This window comes from Narcine bancroftii, chromosome 2 (assembly GCF_036971445.1).
Source record: "Narcine bancroftii isolate sNarBan1 chromosome 2, sNarBan1.hap1, whole genome shotgun sequence".
In the NCBI taxonomy this organism is placed as follows: domain Eukaryota; kingdom Metazoa; phylum Chordata; class Chondrichthyes; order Torpediniformes; family Narcinidae; genus Narcine; species Narcine bancroftii.
In genome coordinates this window covers 116579012-116599402 of record NC_091470.1, presented here as the reverse complement: position 1 = coordinate 116599402, position 20391 = coordinate 116579012, and the positions used below count along the sequence as shown (strand labels likewise).

Sequence of the window (20391 nt, the reverse complement as noted above, 5' to 3'; positions counted from 1 at the left end):
GTTTAGACCCCATGATTACACAGCCAAAGTTGGCTCCAATGCAATTTATGAATTTACTGGTGACACCTCCTGTTGCTGGCCGAATAAAAGGTCAAAACGAGTCAGAGTAGGATGGCGATTGATAATCTGGTGCCCTCAACATGGGTGGCATGGTTGGCGTAGCGGCTAGCGCAACGCCATTACAGTGCTGGCGATCGGGACCAGGGTTCGAAACCCGTGCTATCTGTAAGGAGTTTGTACCTTCTCCCCGTGTCTGCATGGGTTTTCCCAGGAGGCTTCAGTTTCCTCTCACCCGTCAAAATGTACTGGAGCGGGTGTAGGTTAATGGGGTGTAATTGGGCAGCACGGTCTCATGGGCAGGAAGGGCCTGTTTCTGTGCTGTATGTCGAAATAAAAATAAATGAAATCAACGCGACTGAGGGTATTTTTGTGGCTGGAACCTGATAGCATTGACAGTTCCTGGAGGTCCATCCACACATCCATGGCAAATGTGGTCCCCTTATTTAAAAAAGGTAGCAGGGAGAACCCTGGGAATTAAAGACCAGTGACTCTTACATCAGCAGTGGGCAAATTATTGGAGAGGATTCTTAGGAACAGAATTTGCAAGGATTTAGAGAAGCCGAGTTTTCTTAGTGATTGTGAGGGATTGAGTTTTTTGAGGAAGTAACAAGATAAATTGATGAAGGTAGATGTAATATTCTGAATTTTAGTAATGCAGTTGACAAGGACCTCTATGGTAGACTCATTCAGAAAGTCATGAGGCATGGGATCCTTGAAACCTTGGCTGTGTTGTTACGAACTAAGTAATGGGGATGTACCACAAAGGTATTTTCAAATATTGTGTGTGTGTGTGTGTGTGTGTGTGTGTGTGTGTGTGTGTGTGTGTGTGTGTGTGTGTGTGTGTGTGTGTGTGTGTGTGTGTGAGAGAGAGAGAGAAAACCCAAACCATTGCTATTCAGGCATAATTCTGAAGAGGTGATTTTAAAGCTCAGTCTCACAAAACTTTTGTTTGAAACTCAAAGTCTTTACTGCCGTTCAAAAACAATTATGGATTAAGTGTGAAGCTTCAGGTTTCTTTAAATTGTTGCTCAAAAGCAAAAATGAAATATGCTGAAACATCAATTCATCAGACCTCTTTAAAATTCACACCATTCTTTTGAAGAGTTGTTTTCAGAGCAATGTTTCTTCATACGAATGATTTTTCTCTCTTGCTTGGAGATTTTGGAATCTGTGTTGCACACGATGAGTTTGTTCTCTTCTCCAAAGAAGTGGCTATTTTCTTTCATGATGATTTCACAAACCCAGACAAGGGTTAAACGAAGTGCCCAAATTGAAAAAAGACAGGGTTGAACAGCCCTCTTTTCTTAAAGAGACAGTCAGAAGTGGTCTTCCTCATTCAAAAGCCACTTATTCCGCCTTCCCCTTTTTCCAGGAGTAACACACAACAAAACCTTTTCTGCTTGCTGTATCTTCAATCCTGAAACTGTCCTTTTTATTCAGTGAAGTGGCTCTTCTTTATTGCCACTGATTTTGTGGATCTCCTACGATAAGGATAATACAACACAGAACAGCACCTTCCTCTCTCTTTCTCTCTCTATAGAGGCTACTGTTTTGCAATCCTGTCTTCCTCACAGGATGGTGAACTTCCTTCTGGTTTCAAAATGTCTCTGCTTCCAGTAATATGTTTCTCTCTGAAATGTCTCATGACATGACACATGACATCAATACTGATTCTGTTTCATTTCTCCAAAAACATGAATCATACCTTTTTTGACGTTCCTTCCAAAGTTAATTCACATGTATACGCTAATAGCATCTCTTGCCACTTAGAGCCACTTCAAAATTTTATGAGTCTCCGATAAGTCTGCTGACCATTGAATTAAAAGTCCTGTGTGTTTGAACAGCTGCTAGCAGAATGGTGTGTGTACACACAAATGCTTTGAAGCCAACACCCATTGTTCTCGAGAAAACTACTTCAGCTTTATGGCTGTTTTTCCAGACGTGTCGACTCTGAAAATGACCTCTCTGAGTGCAACTGTGCATCTCTGTGTGACCCTGATCCACCCAAAACTAACTTTACTAGGAAATATACATTTTATAACTGAAGATTTTAACTTGAAAGATTAATATTAACACAAATCTGTTATAGTATGGATTCAGAATTGGGTTGCTGGAGAAAGCAGAGGGTAGTAGTAAATGGAACGTGTTCTGCCTGGAGCTCAGTTACTCATGATGCTCCACAGGGATCTGTTCTAGGACCCCTGCTCTTTGTGATTTTTATAAATGACCTGGATGAAGAAGTAGAGGGATGGGTCAGTAAGTTTGCAGATGACACCAAAGGTTGGATGTGTTGTGGATAGTGCCATATCCAAACCCAGCGGGATATGGATAGAATGCAACCGAAAAGTGGTGGATGGAATTAATTCTGGATAAGTGTGAAGTGATGCATTTTGGGAATGTAAAACCTGAAGGCAGGGTACATGGTTAAATGCAGGTTTCTAAGCACTGTAGAAAAGAACCAAGTTTCTGCACTTGGCTAGTTAAGAAGGTTTATACCTTATGGTATACCGGTCTTCATTCATTGGGGAATTAAATTCAAGAGTTGTGAGGAAATGTTGCAGCTCTATAAAACTCTGGTTTGACCACACTTGCAGTATTGTGTCCAGTTCTGGTCGCCTCATTGTAGGAAGGATGTGAAAGCTATGGGGAGGTTGCAGAGGAGATTTACCAGGGTATTGTCTGGATTGGAGAATATGTCTTATGAGTCAAGGTTAACAGAGCTGGGGCTTTTCTCTTTGGAGTGAAAAAGTCTGCAAGATTATAATAGGGTGGACAGCCAGCACCTTCTTCCCAGGGCAACAGTAGCAACCACCAGAGGACATCTGTATAAGGTGAGGGGAGGAAAATCTCAGGGAGATGCCAGTGATAAAAGGTCATGGGTGCTGGTGGAGGCTGGTACAACTGGGACATTAAAAGGACTCTTTGACAGGCACATGGATGCGAAAAATAGAGGGTTATGGGTGTGAGGTAGGAAAGGGTTAGATTGTTGAGTAGGTTTATATGGGTTAGCACAACATTATGGGCTGGTACTGTTCAATGTTCTATTAAGTTCTATCTCAGTGGGTCTCTCCTGCAGCTAGCACAAGGCAACCGCGAAGAAGGCACACCAACGGCTCTACTTTCTGAGGAGGTAAGGCATGTCCTTGAATACTCAATCAAACCTCTACAGGAGCACAGTGATAAGTACACTGACTGGTTGCTTCACAGCCTGGTTTGAAAACTCCAGTGTCCAGGAACACAGAAGACTGCAGAAAGTGGCAAACCTAGCCACGTCCATCATGGGCAACCAACATCAGAAAATGCTACCAGCGTTCTGGTCACAACCACTTCCTGGAAGAAGCTTCAGAAGACTGAAGTCCAGCACCTCCAAGTTCAAGAACAGTTTTTTTTTAATCCCAACCACCATCAGGATCTTGAACCTCCCTGTACCACCCTAAACATAAATAACTCTGGGATCTGCCTGTATTATTGAAACATCACTTCTTTATTGCAGCCGTGAATATTTATTTATCTACTTTTAACTTTTTTTTGTCTCTTGGCATATCGCTGCTCATGTTGACTACAAATGTCATTAGTTTACTGGAATATCAAGAAATCAGAAATGGATATTTTATATCCAGTACATTAATATCACAGGGATTAGTCGTTAACAGACAACCAAAATCAAACAATGTAACAAAATCTCTAAGAAATATATATTGCATCATCATGGACCATAGTTTGGGATGGTAACTGCAAAGCATTGGATCGGAAGTCTATAGAAAAGATCATCAAAACATCCAAGGAGATCAGAGGGGTCCCCTTTCCTCTATTGACAACTTCCACCAGAAGTGTTGTTTAATTAGGGCTCAAAGAATTAGAGGACCTTTTCCATCCAGCACACAGGATCTTTGACCCACTTCCATTGGGAAGGAGGTACAGGAGCATCAAAACCAGGACTGATGACTGGGAAGTAGCTTCTTCACATAGGCTATGAGAAACAGTGCCCTGTAACTGAGTAACTATTCCAAAATATTTATCTTTTTTTTACACATATGCATGTGCACACACATGCACACACGCACGATTATTATGTGGTGCGGTCCGGCAAAACGCTGTTTCTTCTGGTTGTTTATGTACAGGCAGATGGATGATAATATATTTGAACATTTATACAAGCTTCACCACAAGAGGACAGCAAAGGAAGCCCATGCTCCAGCTGTTTCTTCGATTCCTTGCATAACATTCAGAAACATTTTTGTTTACATTGAGCATTGAGCAAATAAGCCCAGGTACAGTCACATCAGCGTCAACAGGACAATAGTTTTTAAAAATAGTCCAGCAATATCCCAAGAGAATTTAATCAACAAACCCCAACTAATTTTCTTATCCAATTAATTTTGCCACCTTTTTCAAAAACCACAATGCCACATTTGACACAACAGCACTCCCCCCTATCCTCAAACGCAGGAAGGATATGGCAATGGATGATAAGTGAGAAACCTCCAAACTATCAATTTTAATCAATGTTCTACCAGGATCAGGGGAAAGGCTTTTAAACCTTCCAGGAAATGAATAATGTCAAGTGCAGGCTGATAAAACTGATCACTCTCTCAGGAGAAGAAGCAGGTACCATCAGGACTGAGGAGCTATTAAAACTAACAGAGACAATACAAAAAGGAGTAAGGGGAAAAAAGATTAATGATGGAAGTAAGCTGGCCAACAATATAAAAGGGGACACAGGTATATAAAGAGTGAAAAAGATGCAAGAGTGGATGTTGGGCGAATGGAAAATTACAACGGAATTGTGGCAATGGGGTAGAGAGAAATGGCGGATGAACTGAATGGCATTTTGTGTCAGTCTTTCGAGAGAGTCAGGGCAGGAGTCGCTATAAGCAAGGAGTAGGTGCTGGGAAGCTCAAGGGGGATCAGCCACCTGGACCAGATGGATTACACCCCCAGGGGTCTTAATGAGATAGCTGAAGAGATTATGAAGCTGCCATTCCACTCTTTAAAAAGGGGGAGAGGAAAAAGACAGGAAATTAGCCTGACCTCAGTGGAGGGCAAGATTCTAGAGCCCATTATTAAGGACCAGGTTTCGTAGTACTTGGAAACACAAGGGAAAATTGGCCAAAGTCAAGAGGATGCAGATGCACGCTAACCTTGCCACCCAGAACTGCTTCTAGTCATCATCCATCTCTAATGTTAAGGTCTGGTCCTCTTGTTTTTGGACCTTTGTCCTTTCAAAACTTTTCATCCTCCTCAGCACCAATTCTCTCTGCTTCAATCTGCCAAATTTAAGGGAATAAAAGCATTTTTCTGCCATTTCAGGCTTTTAGGACAGAGTAATCAATCTGCTCCTTATGGAGAAGTAGAGGGCAATCAGAGTCCCATGCATGTGCACAAGATCCTTCCGCATTCCAGGCCAAGCTCATGCATATTTATTTGAGCAAAGCAAAATGGAAATACCTCCAAAGCATCTCTTCTCTTCTGGGTCAGGCCTCCCAAGTTGTCCCACTGGTCACAGATCTTCTGGCATCGCTCGTTCACACTTGGAGAATCCCAGTAATCCAGCTCACTGTAAAAGTCAGAGGAAGTTTGTTTCATCCACAGGGAAGTGCAGAGTTCACAGAGACTCACTGTACATCACCAGCGCTATCTCTGTACATCACTGTACATCACTGTACAGAGGCTCACTGTACATCACCAGTGCTATCTCTGTACATCACTGTACATCACTGTACAGAGGCTCACTGTACATCACCAGCACTATCTCTGTACATCACTGTACAGAGGCTCACTGTACATCACCAGCGCTATCTCTGCACCTGAGCTCTGAAAGTGAAAGGCCTGCTGTATGAGGAGCTGATCCTCATTGTTGGGGACCCTGATTACCTGGTGTAAGAGATATTGCACCTTTCATACCTGAGGAATAACACCAAGGACTTAATGGTTTTTGTCCTTGTCGACAAGCAATCTCCACCTGGCAGTGTCTCATCAAAAATACAAGAAGACAAATTGCTGGTTAGCTTTAAGACCTAAGGATAAGTGAAGATTAAAAAAGATCTTGCTCTTCAAGCAGTCCCGAGGAAGAATGTTCCTCAGTTTGCTGCCTCAGACAGTGCAGACAGGTTAATCTGGCAGAATAGATCATATCTTCAAGCTTCTCAAGTGGGATTTGAACGCATGGCTGTCTCACCCAGGTGGTAGAGGCTTATCCCTAGGGAAAAGGCCTCCTTGGAGCTTTGCTGGCATGCCAGGGGCAGTCTGTACAGTGCTCAGACTCGTGAGGACCACAAGGGGTCGCGGACTCTGGGGTATCAGCAGGACACCAGAAGTGGGAGAATGCATCCCCCCACCCCCTGCCCTCCACCCCACAGTAAGAGAAGCCTGGGAGAGCCCTACAGGGAAGAAGCCCCGGAACTGGACCAACAAGGGTGCTCAACAGCTGAAGGACTCACACTTAATTGTGGGCTGCTGGAGACTGGAGACAGAGGGACTCTCACCCAGGTCGTGGGCTACTAGAGGCTGAGGGATTCACACTAGTCCTCGGGAACTGGAGATTGAGGGACTCACATCAGGCTGTGAGCTCCTGATGGGAACCAGGGTATTGGACGGAGCCAGGTATCAGCATGAGGTTGTGTGAGGGTGCCTAGGGCAAGCAGGGCTCCCAAATGACCTTGGGCACTGAGGGTTCATGACTGTATCAGAGATTCAGTACCAGGAGGTCAGGGACACTGCTGGAACGAACTGTGCGGCTTCAGAAGGAGAATCTATGGATACTCAGTGTCTCTGAAGGGATTCCTTTTTGCTTCTCTTTCTCTTATGGGTGAAGATGCTAGGCTTTGGCGGCCTCATTATGTATTGTTACAGCAAGTAAATGTTGACCAATTTTGTGCAAGTTGTTATATTTGCTATATTGGTACATGACAATGAAGGAATCTGGAATCTTGAGTTTTTAGTAGGATGACAGAACCACTTATAACTAGACTCAGAGAGCAGGACACAAATGTGTTGGAGAAGCCAACATTTTGGGCCTGAGCCCCTCATCAAGGTGTGAGCCAAAATCAGGCATGTGGCTGAATAAAAAAGAGTTGGGGGAGGGTGGGGAGGACAGGAGAGGAAAGGGCAGGAGGCAGACACAGGTTAACTTCTCCTCTCCCACCTGTGCCCACCTATGTCGTCTAATCTGTTAGTCAGTGATCTTCCACCTGCCCCTTCCCCCTCCTCTGCTCTCCTCCTCCCCCCCACCTATTTATTCAGGCACCTGCCTGTTATTCCTGGCTGAAACGTTGGTGACGCTCCACTTCCTATAGATGCTGCGTGACCTGCTGAATTTCTCCAGTACAATTGGGGAATAAATCTAAACCCTCCAGTTTTACAATTTTGTAACCATGGGAAGAAAGATTCACCATATTCATGTCCCTCATGATATTATTTACCATTATAAGGTCATCCCTCAGCCTCCTACTCTCCAGTGGGGAAAGAAAGGACTCAACCTCTCTGATAACTCACACGCTCTCTCTCATCCTTTCTAATCTATGCTGCGCCCTTTCCAGCTTAATTCAAGGCCATGTTGCAAAGCACTCATGATTGTTGGGGGAAAATGTTCTGCAGATGTCACCTTGCAGATCGGGAGGGGAAAAAAGGAAAAGAAGCTTTAGCCTCCCACCAGGGCTGCTAAGAAGATACATGACAGCTGAAGAAACACAGACAGCACCACGTGGATCCCAAACTCGCCCCTCTTACTTGGTACCAATCCACGATGGTTAGATGTAATGCTCCTGCTTTTCCCTATCCATCCCCCTGACATAGCAGGCCACATCCAGTACAAACAGTCGGTGTCACACAATAATCCTGTTCTACCTTTTGCTTCACCCACCTCATCCCCAAAAAAGGTCACAGTGAACACTCAGTGTGTGATGTAAGCAACTTCTTTTTAGAAGGGGGGGAAATTGAGTGCCTACCAATGAATAACCCAGGTAGGACATACATAGTAAATGGAAAGGCACTGAGGAATACAGTAGAACTGAGGGATCTAGGAATGCAGGCACATAATTCCCAGAAAACGGATGCAAGCAGGCTTTTCCCAATGAGGTCAGGTGGGACAAGAAGTAGAGGACAGGGATTAAGGGTGAAATGTTCAAAGGGACCATGAGGGGAACTTCTTCACGCAGAGGGTGGTGGGAGTGTAGAATGAGCTGCAGCTAAAGTGGTGAATGCAAGCTCAATTTTGCCATTGAAGAAAAATTCGGATAGGTCCATGGATAGGGGTATGGTCCAAGTACAGGTCAATGGAACAAGTGCAGAATCATGGCTCGGCACAGAAGAGAAGATGGACTGAAGGGCCTGTTTCTGAGCTGTATTGCTCTAAGGGTTCTATTATTCATTGTCTACTAACCCAAAGCCTTGCTGTATCGGAAATCTCAATGCGAGCATGACAGTGAGTGACAGGCTACGGAAAACTTGGGGGTTATATATTAGCTTGGATCTTCAAAGAAATAGGATAAGATGGGGGTAGCATGGCTATCACAATGACCTGGATTTGAATCCGCCTCTCTGTGAGGAGTTTGAATGCTCTCCCCATGTTTACATGGGGTTCCTCCTGGAGCTTCCCACGACAGCGGTGGATTTGAACTCCGCTCACTGGCACTGCAAATAGTGTCACACGGTTGGTGTAGCGGTTAGCGCCACGCTGTTACAGCATTGGAACTGGGGTTCGAATCCCACGCTGTCTGTAAGGAGTTTCTACGTTTTCCCTGTGTCTGTGTGGGTTTTCCCCTGGGGACTCTGGTTTCCTCCCACCGTTCAAAACATACTGGGGGTGTAGGTTAATGGGGTGTAATTGGGTGGCGTGGACTCGTGGGCCAAAATGGCCTGTTAGCGTGCTGTATGTTGACATTTAAAATAAAGAACTGCTATGTTAACTGTGTCGCCCTTGCAGAGTCGAAATTCAGCGCTCATCCTCCACAGCTTTACTATCAAGAGAAAACATTGTGTCTGATGAAAGCCATCAGTCAAAGGGACTTCCAGCAGTTTGAACGCTCCCATGGAGCACTTCACTCTGGACAGACCCAGTCTCTTCCTTGATCCAGCCTCGCCTGGTTATGACAACTCTGATGAACGACATACTTCAGCTCCTGGGCAATTGCTGCTATCTGTTCAACGCGGTCCTGATGAGCTGCCAGGTCACTCTCGAAGGCCTCGTGTTTTTTCAGTATAGCCTTCACTTCAGAGAGAGTGACCGTCTCGAAGTCCTTGGCCATCAGCATATCCTCTTTCCCTAGAACAGGAGGAAGAGACAGAAAGAGCAGTCAGAGAGTGCAACCTCCCCCTTTGAGAGGGGTTGGGCATTGGGAATGCGAGCAGCTTCAACTCGCTGTTCCACCACAGGGTCTGCCTGATAGTTAGACGGAGCTGATGGGTGGAGCAGTTAGGTTAGATTTCTAGATTATTCCCTCAGAGCCTGCATCCCACCACATCAGGAAATCTAAGTGTTTGGACAATAGGAAGACTTCAAGGACAATAGGGCAAAGGTGGGATGTGAGTGGGAAGGGAAGGCTGAGAACCACTGCTCTAGACTCAATTGTTACGGAAATATTTTGCTTGAGAAAAATTGTCATTGGCCCATTTCCTTTGGAGTTCTGAAACTGTGCACATAACGAGTCAATGAGGGATGATTAAAACAGTGGTTTTCAAACTTTTTATTTCCACCACATCCCACCTTAAGCAATCCCTTACTAATCACAGAGCACCAAAGGCATAGGGATTACTTAAAGTGGTATGTGAGTGGAAAGAAAAGGGTTGAGAACCACTGATCTAGATGGAGTTAGCATTGCAGTGTTTGGCAGATTTCTCTGCAGCCTTGCTTTGCTCACAAGGATGTTTTTCTTTGACAAATGATCTGGTTCGCAGGGTGTGGGTGATAATGTCAAGTTTATTGTCATACACATTGTACAATGTGCACATGCACTGAAATTCGTACCTTGTGAATAAAACACTACAAAAACAACGTACTAAATACTGTATATGTTGGTGTACAAGACGAGTCGAAACTTAAAAATGCTGAGTATAAAATCTAAATCTTGACAGTGAAATCTTAGTGCTCCCCCACGGGGTCCATCCACCCACTCCGACTGTTGTTGACTCTATATGGGCTTCAAACAGCCTATGACAGGAGCTAATGGTAGTTTATTTTAATATATGCTGCTAAAATTTAAGCCTTGACTGGGTAATTTGCTTTTAAAATATTGTGACGAGATCTCTCCATTGGTCAGTGGTACGTGCCGAACTTGGGGTAATCTTATACAGTGAAGTACAGCTCAAAACCTACATTGTAAGTGGAAATTCTGGGGGTCGTCTTTACAAGAGTAATCTTATACGGTGGCATATACAATACTTAATTGAATTAAAAAGACAATACACAAAATTAGTTAAAATTCACAGTTATCCTGCTGTGATAAAAAGAGTGGATAGTTCTTTTGTGCTATCAGATGGTCCCTTATTGATATAACAAGGGGAGGTTCAAGAGCCTAATAGCTGTTGGAAATAAAATGTTCATAATTTAAAAAAAATTTAGACATACAGTACTGTAACAGGCCATTTTGGCCCAAGAGTCCATGCTGCCCAATCTACACCCCATTAACCTACACCCCGGTACATGTTGAACGGTGGGATGAAAACTCACAGACACGGGGAGAATCTACAAACCCCTTGCACACAGTGCAGGATTTGAACCCTGGTCCTGTCCCTATCGTTGCGCTGTTAAGACATTGCACTAACTGCTACACAAGTAAGAGACTGCTTCCACTTGCATTGAGTTGGAGATATGACCAGAGACCTGCCACCTCGTGGTCTTTCTCCACCCTCCCCTCCATACTCCACCCTTTCATTCGGACATTGTCCAGTTCTTCCTATTTCCTGATGAAGGGTTTTGCCCCAAAATGTCATCCATCCATTGCTTTCCGCTGATGCTGCCTGACCTGCTGAGTTCCTCTAGCTCTCTATCGCTCCAGTAGAATTTCGTTTCCTCTCCATACAGAGACCTCTCATGGCCTGAAGTTGCCTGATTGACAAGGTTTTGTCTAGGCAACTTTCCAAAGCCAACTAGAGATATGGGGAGAGGCAGAGATATTCCTTAGAGTGCAGGAGGATGAGGGGTGATCTCACAGAGGTGTAAACAATCATGAGAGGAATAGATCAGGTGAACGGTGTGAGACTTTTGCCCTGACTTGGGGAATCGGCCACTAAAGGAGTTAAACTGGAAAGTTTGCAGACACTGTGATCGCAGTGAAATACACAAAAGTGTTGGAGAAACTCAGCAGGTTATGCAGTAAAGTGTGCCTAACATTTTGGGCCTGAGCCATTCGCCAAGGTATGAGCAAAGAGCAGGCAGGTGCCTGAATGAAAAGGTGAAAGGAGGAGAGGAGGGAGGAAGAGGCAGGGGGACAAGTTCAGGCTAACAAAGGTGAGGGCAGGGGAGATTGAACAGTTGAACCTGAGGAGTGATCTTTTCACACAGATGGTGATGGGTGCATGTGATGGGAGGATGTGAATGAGGCAGGTTTAAGAAAATAAAATAGACCGATACCCAGATAGGATTGGGTTTGGAGGGACATGGGCCAAACACAGGCCAGTGGGGTTTATGTGGGTGGGGCCCTTTGATCAGCATGGGCAAGTTGGGCTGAAAGGCCTGTTTCCACACAGATATCTTCAGATAAATCATTTGTGGAGTTAGGGGAAAAGGTTGGGGAGCAGGATTAAAGAGATTCCGAGCAGATCAAAGAGGCAGGTCTTTCCACATCAGCTGGAGGCATGTGGAATACAATGACATTAAGGACGCGCACAGAAAACAGGGCGGGCCATTTACAGCCACATTCTGCAGCGCCAGCGACCCAGGTTCCAATCCGGCGCTGTCTGTAAGGAGCTTGCACATTCTCCCTGTGACCTGTGTGGGTTCCCTCCGAATGCTCAAGATATCAGTTTAAAGTGAGTGGAGGAGAGTTTACAGGAGATGTCAGGGTTAAGTCATTTTACACAGGGAGTGGTGGATGCAGAGAGAAAATGGATGCAGAGAAAATGGGAAGTGATGGGGGAGGGAGGGAGTAGCTCTGATAGGTAAAGGAAGGAAAGGGGTGAGGGACCTGGTGGAAAGGAGACAGGGATGTCTCTTCTACCCTCCCATCCCTGTCTCTTCCTCCTTTCCTCCCCCCATTCCCCCCACCTGCTTGCTTTTGCTTATGCCTGACAAAGGGCCCAGGCCCAAAGTATTGGTACCTTTTACTCCTGTGGATGTTGCGTGACCTGCTGAGTTTCTCCAGCACGTTGATGTATTGCACTGTGCAGGTCAAGGACTGTGGAGGTATTACCTAATGCTCCCTTCATTTACTTGAGAGCAACCAAAGCAAGTGGGATGTATAGGAATAGTTAATTACCCTGGGAAATTAAATGGTTCTTGAGATATTATAATGGAAATACCTGACTGTGGAGAATGAGAGAGTCCTTTATTCACAGGGACAGATTACAATCAGCTTGTAATTGACTCAAGCTAAATGCATCAAATAACAAGATGCTGAGATTGCAGTGCACTGTAAAATGAAAAGCATTGCCATTGGCAAAATTGGACCCTTACAGGGTACTGCTCTGCAATCAACATCGAAACTCCGCCAGACGATGAGAGTCAGACAGCATGGAAACAGGCCCTTTAGCCCAACTTGCCCATGCTAACCCAAATTGTCCCACCCACATTGGTCTCACCTGCCTGCATTTCGCCCATATTCCTCTATACCCATCCTATCCATGTATACATCTGACTTAAACGTTGCAATACGACCTGTCTCAGCCACCTCCTCCGGGCTCCCATTCTATACACCCACCACTCTCTGTGTCAGATTCATGTCCTCTGGATCTCCATTCTCCTAGTCTGGGCAAAAGACCAATCTGCAGTATTCTTCTCATGATGTAGTTCACCTCTATGAGATCACTGATCACCCTCCTGTGCCCCTAGCCTGCTCAACCTCTCCCTATTGCTTAGGTCCTGCTTCGACTACAGTGTTGCCACCCCACCCCACCCTCCCCGAGGGCAGTGGCAGCATGCATAGGGAGGAGAGTGACTGTGAATCACTTTGCTTGGGTGGAGATACAAGTGGAAGTCTCACTGCCTTAGACTTTCTCCCTCTCAGAGGACCTGCCGTCAATGTATTTGTCACACCCCAAGAAACCGAGAAGCCCTGAGCCCACCCTGCCCTCCCAGCAGCCCACTCATTTATCTCAAACACTGGACCATCTTTGATCGGGTTCTCTTCATATCACCAAACCATAAAAAAATCTGAAGTCTGAGAAATTTCAGCTGCATCCAGGGAGTTGAGGTGCAAACTAATTCGGGCATTTACAATGACCAAAAGGATTTGATCAGTTAAGTCCCAATAAGTCACTCCTTTTGTTCAACTCGGATCTATTTGTGCTAATCGTTTACAAAAGTGAGGTTGTGGCCGCGATCGCCTTTGGCCTTGCCTGGTGACAGTTGCACAGTGAGGTGAGGCCAGGGGCCACACGATGCACATTTCCGCCTCTGCTGGAACCATTCTCATTCACTCTGAACAGAGCCAGGAGCACCTTACAGCGAGTTCCAGAGGGAGGGGTTGGCAAAATGGTCTGCAATACTTTGATCTCCTGTTTGAGCTCAGAAATCTATAGCACTGCTTCTCCTGAATGTTTAGCCCAGTTTACAATGACATAAAAGAACATCAACACCAACATCACTCCACGAAAAAGAACAGATCCTACACATTGTGACTCAATGCCGATTCGACCTTGAAGCACTTACCATTGCTCCAGGCCTCGTGGATTGCTGCTTTTTGCCTGAATTTTTCTGCCAGGTGGTCCAGTCGCTCCAACCTCCTGATCTCATTCAGCAACCATTCCTCGTAACCTTTCTCTGCTTGCTCTAACGACCCCCAGGCATTGTTAATATCCTGCAATCACCAGAGGCTCAATTAAAAACACAGTGCAGGAGAAGCTCAGCAGGTCAAACAGGGTCCTTTATGTAGCAAAGGTAAAGATACAGAACCAATGTTTCAGGCTTGAGCCCTTCAGCAAGGTAGGAGAAAATGCTGGCAGGAACCTCAATGAACTCTTCAGAACTGTGCTCCCACTTATCCTCACTAAGCCAGAACCGTCCCGTACACCCCACCTCACTCCCATACGCAGAGACACAAAAGTGGAAACCACTTGTGTGAACAAGAACTAAGCCAGAACCGTCCCGTACACCCCACCTCACTCCCATACGCAGAGACACAAAAGTGGAAACCACTTGTGTGAACAAGAACCCCAACTGCCCCCTTTAAATCTTTAAATTGAAGGGGGGGGGGTCGGTTTTTAACCATTGGAAGGGGTATAGGGCGAAGTGGGCCACTGATCACCTGCGATCTTCACAAAACATTGTGACCAAAATCAAATCGCAGCAAAAATGAAATATTTCTCCCTGCTCCCTCTTCAATGAAGATTTAATCTTGGTTCACATGTCTGCAAACAATTCTCCCCCACATCTCAATTTAAAATTTATAGCCTAACATGAAAATTTACAGTAATTTCTAATCATTATGTTAAAGAAAGCACTTTTGAGGTACACTATGAAGCAAAATCATTACCGTTAGAATCATAGTGTACATTTTAATTACTGGCTGTGATCGTAACTCTGGAAGCAAGAAGCACAACGTAAACTGGATTATAAAACAATCTGGAATTTATGTAGCACCTTGCATTCCATCTCGGTTTCCTGGAAAGAGTTGTGGGAGATGGAGACATTCAGAGCGAGATTCACCATCAGGTCTTGATGTCTGCCACGAACCTCAGCCAGTGGTATGGAGCCCAAGGTCTGGTCTGAGGTTGGTTTCTGTGATTTCATCTGGGAAATGCTCCCTCTGCCCGACCTCAGCAACACTAAAACGTGCAAGGCTGATACACCTGGCGTCACAATCAGGTGCTATGATGTCTTGAAGCAGTGCTGGAAAATTGGCAGATGAGTATCAATGCTCTACCTCCCCCTTCATCCCACTGGCCGGTAACAGCATTTGTCTGGAAAGGTGAGAGGGTCAAGCTGGAATCGCCATATCAAGATCAGATGGTTAGGTGTGATTGGAAGATGGCGGCAGACTTAGGCCAGAGGCTCAGCTTCCCAAATGAAATCGTGGAAACCAACCTCAGACAAGACCTTGGGCTGTGGTCGGCCTCACTCCATCTCATTTATATAGTCGAGCTTACAATGCCCTGGGAGGATGAAGTGGAGGAGACCTATGTGCACAAGCAACTGAAGTACGCTGGGCTTGAGGCTGGAAGGCAAGGGTCCAACCGGTTGAATTTGGCTGCAGAAGATTTGTAGCCACATCATCATCACGGCTACTCCGGGAATTGGGAGTGAGAGGAAAGATACATCGACAAGCAGCCAAAGATCTCTCCAGAGCTGCTGAAAAGGGTAGTCAGTGGCTCTGGATGAGGAGAAAGGATTCCACCTGGGCACCCAAGTGAGTTAAGGGCATCTAGGAGGTGAGCCCGGGATTCAATATTGAACCCTGCAGAGGTGTCGTGGGTCTATCAGCGAAACACTGAGGAAGGAGGGCGCCCACTTCATCTCCCAAAAGATGCCACCACTCACTTGGCTGCCCCGCAGAGTCTAGGCAGCAAGTCTCAGGAGTGCAAGGGAGATTAACATCTAGTCCTACGTAACATTCCATAAAACGACCATCCCGGCACTCTCCAGCCAGATGGCATTAACACTGACCATTTCCCCAATCTACCAATCTCCCTCTTTCCCCACCCTTGTCTCCCTTGTTCCAGCTCCCCACACTCTTCCCTTCTGTCTCCCATTAGAACTACCCCTCTCCTTATCTCCTCAGCTTTCCTCCTCTTCTACCCTCCCACCTGTACCTACCTACGACCTTTTACCTGTCAGCCTGTGATCCCCTCCATTCCCTCTCCTTACCTTTTTATTCAGTTTTATTCTTATTCCTGACGAAAGGCCCAGGCCTGAAATGCTAGTCACCCTTTGCTTCCTGAGTTTCTCCACCACTCTCTTGCTGAACTTCAATTAGATTCCCACCAAATCCAGTTCTGTCCGAGTGTGCCACGGGTGGTCCTGGACCTGGAAGGAATGTGGTGGCGAGGCCAAGGTCTGGGAGGCAGGAAGTGAAGGGAGCAGAGAGAACAATGCCTTCTGTGTCTATAGGTGCAGCAGAACATAGTGGCTTTGGGTAACAAGGGATTAAAGAAAACTTGATTCTTGTGTGAGACCATCAGATGTGGCTGGGATTAGGTTTGACACTGTGCAGATGCACCATTTATCATTGTGGTAAAGACCGAATCGACATAGACCAGACAAAGTCTGCAAAGCAAAGGCCTAGTACCAATGATAAAGAAACTCACCAGGAAATGAAAATAAGGCCTTGAATCCTGTAATGAGGGGGTTAAGGTGAAATGATTTGCCTGGAAGAGAGTGATTCCCCACCAACACGTACCGACACCATTTTGCCCTCAGATGGCATGAAGGCTGGCCTGTTGCTGAGCCGCAGCTTGGTCTGCAGCGTGTTGAAGTTGATTTCCAGCTGGCACTTCTCCTGCACCTTGGGTGGCTTGTGGAGCCGGCGGTAGTCTCGGAAGTCCTCCAGCTTCTGCTGCATAGCCTGCATGGTGTTCTCCGGGGAGCGGTTCTCCAGCCAGGGGATAGTATGTCTGATCCATTCCAGGAGCTGCAACACAAGGGCACACATCAGCAGCACATCACACCTATAGCCTACAAAGGGTCTGCTCTGCCCACTCCAGTGAAGTCAGGGAGCTGAGAGGAGCTGTGGGAATGGGACAACATCGGCTCAGGTGCTTTCCTGCCTGTGAAGGTGTGAATAATTAGACCTAATGGAACAAAAAGACAAACACTGCTGGCCTTAGACCTTCTGAAGTGGATGCTGCTGGGTTGTCACCTCATACTAAACCCCACCTCACACACACACACACACACACACACACCACAGACATGCACACACGTGCACACATGCATCATACAGACACCCCCATGTGTGCATGCACAAACACATGCACCACCCGCACACACGCGCGCGCACACACACACACACATCACCTAGATACATCCCACACAAATACACACAGATACAGCCCACATACAAATGCATCCACTCACCCCATAACAAAGAATAACATTGAGCAGCCACTGAGATGCCTGGTCCATTGACAACTGTGTTGAGAAGCACATTCCTCTCCATTGCCCATATCCGTTCATGTGAAAGGCCAGTGCTTAGTAAGCAGTGACACTTGGGCAACTTGATCTAACCAGTACCAATGCACCTGGGTCCAGACCAATAGGACACAACTTCTGCGGGCATTGTCCAGATGAACTCCATTAACTGCCACCTCTTCACCTTAATTTATAACACATCAATGTGAGAAGCTATGAGCTGCTAGGAGAGGGAGCTGAGATTGTCTGTGGGTCTGAACTGTTTCCCCAGAAGAACAACTAGGAAGTCTGGAGAGCAAGAGAAAGCAGAGAGAAGTTGATGTCACAGTCTCTCCTATCCCCTGGTCCCTCATACACCTTTCCAACCCACCTTCACTTGCAAGTTTGTTCACCTCAAACTTTTCTCGGCTTTGATAGGTCACCAACTGAAAAAATTCACCATTTCTCATGATGTAAATACTGTCTGGCTAGCTAAGCAGCTAGTGTGCTATTTCTGAAGGTAAGTCAGCTGGGGGATGTGAGGCACAAACCAGTTAGCTCAGGCAATCCATCGGAGCCTCGCCGACAGGGTCCATGTGAACTTTGCTGACATGGTCCAGCAGAGCCTCGCTGATGCGGTCCAACAGACCCTTGCTGACTTGGTCCATGTGAGCTTCATTCATGCGGTCCAACAGAACCTCGCCGTCGCAGTCCAACAGATCCTCGCCGACACAGTCCATGTGAGTGTTGCTGGTGTGATCCAACGGAGTCTCATCGACACGGTCCAATGGAGACTTGCCGACGTGGTCAATGTGAGTCTTGCTGATGTGGTCCATTGAAGCCTCGCTGACATGGTCCAACAGAGACTCACTGATGCAGTCCATGTGAGCCTTGCCAACACGGTCAAATGGAGCCTCGCCGATGCAATCCAATGGAGACTTGCTGACGCGGTCCATGTGAGTTTTGCTGATGTGGTCCAATGGAGCCTTGACAACACAGTCCAACGGAACCTCACCAACGCGGACCATGTGAGCCTCACCAACGCAGTCCAACGGAGCCTTGACAACACAGTCCAACGGAGACTTCCTGACGCGGTCCATGTGAGTCTTGCTGATGTTGTCCAATGGAGCCTCACTGACGCAGTCCAACGGAGACTCGCCGATGCAGTCCAATGGAGCCTCGCCAACACGGTCCACGTGAGCCTCGCTGATGCAGTCCAACGGAGTCTTGCCGATGTGGTCTAATGTTGCCTCGCCAACGCGGTCCAACGGAGCCTCGCCGATGAGGTCCAACGGACCTCGCCGACGCGGTCCAACGGAACCTTGACGACAAGGTCCAATGAAGCCTCACTGATGCAGACCATGTGACCCTTGCCAACGCAATCCAATGGAGCACGGTCCAACGGCGACTTGCTGATGTGGCCCATGCGAGTCTTGCTGACGTAGTCCAACAGAGTCTTGCCAACGCGGTCAATGTGAGTCTTGCTGACGCGGTCAATGTGAGCCTCACCAACGCGGTCAATGTGAGCCTCACCAACGCGGTCCAACAAAGCTTTGTTGACATGGTCCAATGGAGGCTTGTCGATACAGTCTATCATAGCCTCTCCAACGCGATCTAATGGAACCTCACTGATGCGGTCCAGTGGAACCTCGCCGACTCGGCCCAGTGGAGCCTCGGCAACATGGTCCAACAGAGCCTCGCTGATGCAGTCCGTTAGCCGATGCGGTCTGTGGAACCTGCGTCAATACGGTCCACATGAGCCTCACTGACACGGTCAAATGGAGTCTCCCAATGCATTTCGTGGAAGCCTCATTGATGTGGTCCAATGGATCCTCGCCGAGGTAGTCCATGTGAGCCTTGCTGACAAGGTCCAATAGAGCCTCGCCTACGCAGTCCAACAGAACGTAGACCATCGGAGCCTTGCTTGCATGGATCACCTGGATGAAGGGTGATGGATGGTCTTTCTCCATCCCTGTACTGAATTTACTGAATGCAGCATCAATATCTTCTGGCATAAATCAGATTTAATTTGGCGTGGTCATTCATGTATTTAATCATAGAAAACAGGAGCAGAAGGCCATTCAGTCCTTGAGACTGCACCACCATTCAATAGAATCGTAGCTGATCATGTGACCCCAGTACATTGTTCCTGATCTCTCTTATCCTCCGTCATCTCTTTCATCACGAGGACCTTTGAACATTTCTAATGAACCAGCCTCAGCAACATCCTGTGGTCAGGAGTTCTGCAAGTTCACAGCTCTCTAGGAGAAGAAGTTTCCGTCAAATCCTTGATTTGTGCCCCCTTGTTCTGGACGTCCCCAACATCAGGAACATTCTTCCTGCATCTAACCTGCCCAGTCCTGTGAGAATTTTATACAGGTTAATGCGAGCCTCTCTCATGACCTACCTTGTACAATGTTGCAAAGGTTCATTCATCTTTCCTTACCTATGGACAAACTCTGCACAGGCAACAGCAGAGATCAGGACAGGATCTTGGTCACTGGAGCTGCGGGGGTGGAAACTCGACCCCCTGTGCTGATGCTTTGGCATCCCTGCATCACGTCACCACTCCCAACGCACCCCACCACAGCTAGCCTGCGTTGCCCCAAAACCTTAGTGCCCGCTTGGAAGAGGAGATGCCAGCAACTGCACCACCCGTGCCGAGGTCAGCTGATGCTCATCCTCAGAGAATGGACAGGAAACCTCTCGCCAACCTATGAGGCACAGTTAGCGCCATGCTATTACAGACCCAGCAACCTGGGCTCCAATCACATTTAAGTTACATTCTCTTGAACCTTTTGGGAGTGAAGTCATTAGAGCATTAGGTAAGAGCTGGATACAATTATCTTTTCAATTGGTGGAATGGAGCTCACTTAGGCCAGCACAACACTGTGGGCCAAAGAGACTGCACTGTGCTTTAGATTTCTATGTTTTATGTTTTCTGACTTTTGGGAAAATTTTGTGTTTTTCAGGATTCAAGGAGACAAGCAGGGTCAAGGTGATGGAAAGGTCGGGCTACATGACCTCAGAAACGTACATCACTGGCCAACTTCTCGTAATCCTCCATCAGCTGCTCGTTTTCCTGGTTCACAGCTAGAACTTTGCAGATGCGATTGGCTGCTGTCTCCGCC

The 20391-nt window shown here is 46.7% G+C and overlaps 1 protein-coding gene across 3 annotated transcripts in view; it reads right to left on the bottom strand.

The window, feature by feature from the left end:
* The window catches only part of actn1 (actinin, alpha 1), a 58328-nt gene extending 37937 nt beyond the window's left edge, over window positions 1-20391 (bottom strand). For all 3 annotated transcript variants that reach the window (XM_069918091.1, XM_069918092.1, XM_069918093.1), the window contains exons 1-5: window positions 20298-20391; window positions 16551-16781; window positions 13865-14012; window positions 9172-9322; window positions 5509-5617 (exon numbers count right to left, since the gene is read on the bottom strand). In XM_069918091.1, coding sequence (XP_069774192.1) covers window positions 5509-5617; window positions 9172-9322; window positions 13865-14012; window positions 16551-16781; window positions 20298-20327 — 669 coding nt within the window. In that variant the 5' untranslated portion in view covers window positions 20328-20391. The remainder of the gene's footprint in view (window positions 1-5508; window positions 5618-9171; window positions 9323-13864; window positions 14013-16550; window positions 16782-20297) is intronic.